This window comes from Coptis chinensis, chromosome 1, assembly GCF_015680905.1.
Source record: "Coptis chinensis isolate HL-2020 chromosome 1, ASM1568090v1, whole genome shotgun sequence".
Lineage (NCBI taxonomy): Eukaryota > Viridiplantae > Streptophyta > Magnoliopsida > Ranunculales > Ranunculaceae > Coptis > Coptis chinensis.
Genome location: NC_141456.1, coordinates 2,598,176 through 2,605,513, shown reverse-complemented (window position 1 = coordinate 2,605,513; position 7,338 = coordinate 2,598,176). Strand labels below are relative to the sequence as shown.

The following is a 7,338-nucleotide window of genomic DNA, read 5'->3' as shown; positions in this document are numbered from 1 at the left end:
GAGTTTCGGTGTACTCCGATCCAAAGTCCAAACTAGCCAAGTTGACTCTAACTTGAACTTATGCAGTTATGTACTTATGTTGATCAATTTAACTTAGTATGTGCTGCCTATACATACAGACATGGAATTTGATTGAATATGCCAGTTGGGCAGTATAGTAATTCATCTGAAAACAGACTGATCAGTATATATGAATGTGTTCCACAAGCTGCGGGATTCCTAAATGCCTGTACTTTTCTTTAAAAAGTTATGGTCCTAAGAATTATGATCATATTTAGTGAAGATACGATCCAAGGATTATAAGGATGTTTAAACTTGCTTGTTAGGGTTGAATTATTGCAAATTGCAAAAGGATTGGATATTAATTGGCCATGTGGATCATATCCCGTGTTAGTTCTGACCTTAATCTTTATGCTTATGCTATTGTTTAAGTGTTGAGCCATCGATCATATCTCTATCTCTACTATATTAACGAGGCTTCCCCCCTCCCCCCCTGCCACTTGGAGCCGCCCCAAAAATCCAGCCAGCCACACACTTTTGTAGGCAGAAAAAGTAGCTGATTGTGACATTTTCCCAACTGACGGCTCAATTATTGAGCTTTCCAAGCTGTCCTTAACTTTGACACATAAAATTACATTTGTGCCCTTTAATCCTATAACTAATTTAATTCGGATCTAACTTACCAATGGAGATTAGATCGAGCTGGGGTTTCTTCAACCAAAATGAGAACTGGGAAACCAAACCGAACTGAATCAAACCGGACAGCTTTTACGGTTCCTGGTAACTCCGGTTCGGGTTACAATTTCAAAAGTTAGGAGCCGATAGGTTAGGTTTGGTTTTGGTTTCTAGGCTTTGGTTAAGTAGTGAAAACTGAAACCAAACCGTATAATAACTTTAAATATATTAGTATACAGGCTTTCTCTTAAACGGACTATCCTTTTACAGACATGTTATGTAGTTAATATATGTAAAGTTAAATAGTATGGATAACTATATCAAGCCCAATAAATATTTATCTTATCAATTGGGACATATTAAGATATTTAATAGATTATAAACACATCTCTTTATGTGGAAATGTAAATTTGTGTAATTAAATATTTTATTAGTGTTTGCTTCAATTTTAAATTAGTCTATGGTTTCAATATGTTGTGTTTGGTTTCAAATTGGCCTAAAATATTTTGGATATGGAATTTGATGGCAAGCCCAATAGTTGGCCCGAACCAAATAACGGAATCGGGACCGAACCGATAAGTTGGTTCAATTTTATATTGGGTTCTATTTAACAACGGTTTAGTTTTGGTTTTGAAAATTTAAAAACCAACTAGATGGATTAGTTTGCGGTTTCTATAGGAACCGGACTATGAACACCCCTACTATCCGATAGAAAGATGGATGACATGCAAATATGCAATATTCAATAAATGACCAGCTTGATTTAGCCACATGTAAGTATCCTCCATTCTCAAACATATCACTACAACACACGTGTCTACACCCCAGGTCGTATCTTCACAGCTCATACATCACCAGTTCGTATCACGTCACCAGAACGTAACAACGACCCAGACTCATGTCGTCCTAAATATCAAACACAACCATATATGGAAATAAATGATCTACCGCGATCCTAAAGCTTAATCAACACACCAATCAATAAGACATTTACTTTATAACATTAGAAATAATGATGAATCATCAAGATAGCACAAAATATGGATATACACTTGACAACGGCCTGAAACAAATAAGAAAAGTTAGCTAAAACATCTATAAGTAGATAGAGATGAACTACGTAAGACTTGATTCAAATTTACCCAAGAAACTTGATATGTAAACAACTCTTATCCCAAGAAAGAGTGCAGCCATTTCCTATCAACCTTAACCTCAGGTCGTAAATACAAATCTACACCTCTACACCACCCTTGAGAGAGAGGTAGTCCCTAGCTAGCGCGTGGAATCTACATTCTCCGCCGCTCATGCACAATCCAATTTTGTCTCCAACAAGACCTGGAGTCTTTGGAGTATATATATATTCTGAAGGGATTGCCCCAAATTACTTTTTATGCCCTTTTATTTTACCAGCGCACCTTATAAGGTAAATGGTTAAAGATTTCAGATTTTATCCTATCCCCTGCATTAGTCAGCGCAAGGGATTTGAGGAAAGCATTTCACCAATTTAAATCCAAGACCGGCTAGAACTGCACCAGCAATTTGGCTTTCAACATAGCCCTATTCGACGGCACATCTTTACTATATTAAAAATTGCGCTCCCACTGCACCTACAATCCCACACCAGTGATTTAATGATAAAGAAAATTTGTGACTCTTGATCACTTTTTTTTTTTTGCCTCTATATAAATTTACATATTATTATTTTATCCTATTCCTAAATTTCAACAGTTTTAAATTTAAAATACATGACGAAATTTCAAATAAATTTCAACAATTTTTAATCGAAATTCTAGACAAATTTTTTAAACTAAAAATTATATTGTGGCCCACACATAGTAGTTGTTGTTGTTATTTTTTTTACAAAGGTGTACACACGCACAAAGTGAGTACATCATACTAGTGTATCGTACAAATGTACAATTCAAGAATTCTGTGTCCGTATATTGACTTGACTTCTTAACAACTTTAAGTTTTTAAGACTACATGTACCTAGCATAATTTCATAATAATGTTCCGCTGAGCATGATAATTCCAAAACCAAGTACTTAAGGTCTTGTTCACTCGTCCCCACAAGCTCGAAGTCAAGCTGTCCCGTAGTGTGAATTGAGAAACCCATGCAATATATTTAGAGGTCAATAGTCGAAGTTCAAATACAGTGTAATATATATTTGCATCTTCCTGATCAACTTCCACCAACTGTCCCACCCCAGCCCCGGCCAATTAACATGCATGCTTCATACCCTCCCTTACCAAGAAACATTTCTCATCTATTTAAACCCCCTTACTGAGGTCCCTCACCTCAATTCAACAACCTTAAGTTAGCCATAACTTTTCCCTCCCTAATCTCTTCTATCTTGCCATCTCTCTTTTTTCTTCCATTTTTTTTATTTATCAATTCCTGAACTTCATCATCTTCTTAGTCTTACATTAATCACCAGAACTATAATCACTTTTAAATGGATAACCTGCCAAAATGTGCAGCAAATTACTCTCCCCTTACCCCTATCACTTTCTTGAGGAGAGCTGCAGCAGTTTACTCAAGTCGTACCTCTTTGATCTACGGGGGTACACGGTTTACATGGAAGCAGACTTATGAACGCTGTTGCCGCCTTGCATCTTCACTCCAAAAGCTTAATATTGTCAAGAATGATGTGGTGAGTGTTAGTTACATCTTTTCTATAGGACCAAGAAAAGTGTACTAGCTTGTAGAGTTTTGTTATTATAGTCTTCTTAGCACTAGTGGGAGTGTAGGACCTTATCTTAGTTTGCTTTTCTCTGTTATAGGTTTCAGTACTGGCACCAAACATTCCTGCCCTCTATGAAATGCACTTTGCTGTACCCATGGCTGGAGCTGTGCTTAACAGCGTAAATACCAGGCTTGATGCAACCAATATCGCCACAATTCTCAAACACTCAGAAGCCAAAGTTTTCTTCGTCGACTACCAGTATGTGCCAGTGGCGCGAGAGGCCCTAAGGTCACTCATAGTGAACTCCCATATAGCTGATGAACCACTATTACCACTGGTTATTGTTATCGACGACATCGATTCCCCAACAGGAATTCGCTTGGGAGAGCTGGAGTATGAACAGCTTGTCTACAATGGAAATCCTGGATTCTCACCAAGGGAACTCGATGATGAATGGGATCCAATAGCCCTAAATTACACGTCGGGGACAACTTCTGATCCAAAAGGTGTCGTATACAGCCACCGGGGTGCCTACTTAAGCACTCTCAGTCTCATACTGCAATGGGAAATGGGAAGTGAGCCAGTATATCTGTGGTCACTTCCTATGTTCCACTGTAATGGATGGACTTTCACTTGGGGGGTTGCTGCACGCGGAGGTACTAATGTGTGCATCCGCAATACCTGTGCTGCTGATATGTACCGAGCGATTGCTGAACACAAGGTAACACATATGTGTTGCGCTCCAATTGTGTTCAACATCATCCTTGAGGCTAAGCCCCATGAGCGGCGAAAGTTAACCACCAAAGTGCAGATATTGACTGGAGGAGCACCACCTCCAGCACCATTATTGGAGAAAATTGAAAGGCTTGGTTTTCATGTTACACATGCATATGGATTAACTGAAGCAACAGGACCAGCACTAGTTTGTGAGTGGCAAGCAAAGTGGGACAAATTGCCACGTCATGATCAGGCAAAGTTGAAGGCTCGACAAGGACTAAGTGTCCTTACACTGGCTGATGTGGATATTAAGGATTTGAAAACAATGGCTAGCGTGCCACATGACGGGAAATCGGTAGGCGAAATCGTTCTACGTGGAAGTAGTATCATGAAAGGATATTTCAAGGACAAAGAAGCCAACCAAAAGGCTTTTGTAGGTGAGTGGTTTGCTACTGGTGATATGGGCGTAATCTATCCTGATGGATATTTAGAGATCAAGGATAGGTCAAAGGATGTAATCATATCAGGCGGCGAGAATATTAGTAGCGTTGAAGTGGAAACCGTTTTGTATAAGCATCCTAAAGTGTTGGAAGCCGCCGTCGTAGCAATGCCACATGAGTTCTATGGAGAAACACCTTGTGCATTCGTCACACTAAAAAAATGAAGCAATGGGAGAAAACGCCGAGCAGATTGAACTCGACGTTATTTCATTCTGTCGAAAAAATCTTCCTCATTTCATGGCTCCTAAGAAGGTTGTGCTTTGTGAAGATCTTCCAAAGTCAGCAACGAATAAGATTCAGAAGAATCAATTAAGGGCTCTGGCTAAAACTTATCCAAGTTTAGAAAAACCCAAAAGGACCAAAATTTGAACAGTTCTCATGTTAAGAGCCAACGATCTCGCCACATATATCATGAACCTCAAGAACAAGTCCTCGCTATATCTCGTCTTTAAGCTTCGTATTTTATCTCGTCTTTAAGCTTCTCAAGAGTGCTAACTTAAAGGAACTATGTACATAAAAAGAATACTATGAGGATTGTGTTGCGAGTTGTGACAGCTTACCAAAATAGTGATGTGTTTGCTTTCTTTCTCTTGGATTAAGAAATCTAGTTTTGTCCTAACAATGCGTTTAATGTTAAGGCCTATTTATTGAGAACAGAAGTGTAGTTCACTGTTTTTCACTCCTGTTTTCAGTAGAAGTACTTCACCCATTCACTTTCAGTGTAAACTACAAAGTGATAAACCAATTAACTCTTTCAACCGCTTAACCAAATTATATTGAGATTTTAACTAATAAACACAAGAAAATATCAGACGTTTTTTTTAAACCGTAAATCAGCAACTTCAACCAATGAAAATCATTTGTCACAAAAGTCTAGTGAGACATCATCAACACTATTTAGAGTGATTTTTTGCTCCCAGCGTTAGTTCCTCCAAGCGCTCCAAGGGAATTATCAGCCACACAAATTTCATTTTTTTCACAAAAAATGAATAGTTATACACTTATACCTGACACAAAATCCTCAAAATTCTCAATTTTACTAGTTTGTCCCTCATAAGTCATAATTAATAATTAAAAAAAACATGAAAAGAAAAATGAAACAAAACAAAAAATAGGAATCAAAATATGAAAAACAGGATGGATGCATTAAGAACAACCTAACAAGAAAATGATATTATTATTATTAACACGTTTTTGCAGGAAGAAAATAAAGAAAAAATACACTTGGTTTATTCCCCTTTACATTTTCTTTATTTCTTATTTTTATTTCCTTTATGAAGAACGAACTAGTAAAATTGGAAATTTTGAGGATTTTGTGCATGTTGTAACTTTCTTTTTTTTTGTGGAAAAGATGAGACGTGTAGGACTCAAAATCTCCTTGGTGCGCTTGGAGGAACCAACGCTAGGAGCTAAAAATCACTCCACTATTTACACCAATTACTTGGCAGTATACCCCATTTGCAAGATCCAACAATAATGTTTCATCGTGTGAAAAAAAAACTTCATCTCGTAGCCATTGGATCTTGCAACTGGGGTGGTATCCCTAATATTTTTGAAAATGGGAGGTTTCCCTAATTGCAAACTAGTAATGGGGGTATCCTAACTAACCCTGATTTTGGCTTTTTGGGGAACAAATGCATTACTCAACTTTGATTTTTCGAACCATGAAATTCATTTCAATTGCGAATACATATTGCTAAATTCGCGCCCGTCCCTTCAACTGGAAGGGTCGATTATCTGTTAATTATCGTACTGTTGAGGAATACAGGTGTAGAAAGCAAGAAAGATCTGAAATTTGGTTAAAGTTTACATGCATGTTGCCCAAAAAGAAAACAGTTCATCCCACTTCATCCTAAAAGTCAAATACAATTCAGAAAGATTTTTGGTTTGGGAATGCAGGAATTTGATTACCTTAATTTTTAAAGGTAAAGTTGATATTTCTCAGTTTCAATTCTCTACCAAATATGGCAAAGCTAGCATTTCCTACAAATAGAATGAAAAACTAACGATTCTCAGCTATGAGATATCTCTCAAACAGTTGCATTGAAATAGTAACTCAATCATCAAATATGAAAGTCAATCTTCTTTTGCCCTATGTGGCTATGTGTAGTTCTCTCTTACAATCATACACAACACTGACACAGAGTGTACAGTTATAAGCACTCCAAATGTCTGCTCTTTCATCTCATGCACTAATAAGGATTATCACTAGTTCTATGTATCTATGTGTATTGTATCTTAGTATCTACTCCAAGACTTACTATGTATATTTACTTGGTGTCCACTCCAAGACTTACCATTTGTACGTGTGTAATATTTCCATATTGCTTTTTAAGTTTTGTACATATATATTGGGGAGCAGTGCAATCTCTCATGAATAAGAAATTATTGTAGAAATTTTGATATGCGCAGTGGGAAATTCACAGAAATATGCTCAAGGTACCAACAGGTTGTACTCCTAGTCTGCTCATGAATCTCTAAAATTAAGGCCTGATTCATTTTTCTCGTGTAACAGTATACACCAGAAGTCCATTCTAACTGAACTGGCTAGTTATAGTCCAAGTGACGCCCGCGTTTTAAAGTTCCAAATTTGTAAAATTTCCCCATTTGAACATATCTAGCTAGTGTGAATGAACATATCTATACTAAACCTTAGTGTAGGAGTAGTAATATCCTAGTGGCACCTATGTGAAGATGTAACTCTACACCCTCCATTGGAGATATTCTTAGATATAAGTACAGGATATGGTCGAAAGAAA

General features: G+C 37.3%; 1 protein-coding gene across 1 annotated transcript; it reads left to right on the top strand.

The window, feature by feature from the left end:
• Positions 1-2,851: 2,851 nt before the first annotated feature.
• LOC147521277 (trans-cinnamate:CoA ligase, peroxisomal-like) lies at positions 2,852-5,284 on the top strand. The gene is given in 4 exon segments (XM_086558805.1): positions 2,852-3,329; positions 3,460-4,755; positions 4,757-4,924; positions 4,927-5,284. Coding segments are annotated over 4 exon segments (1,767 nt in total). The 5' UTR covers positions 2,852-3,131; the 3' UTR covers positions 5,032-5,284.
• Positions 5,285-7,338: the final 2,054 nt, after the last annotated feature.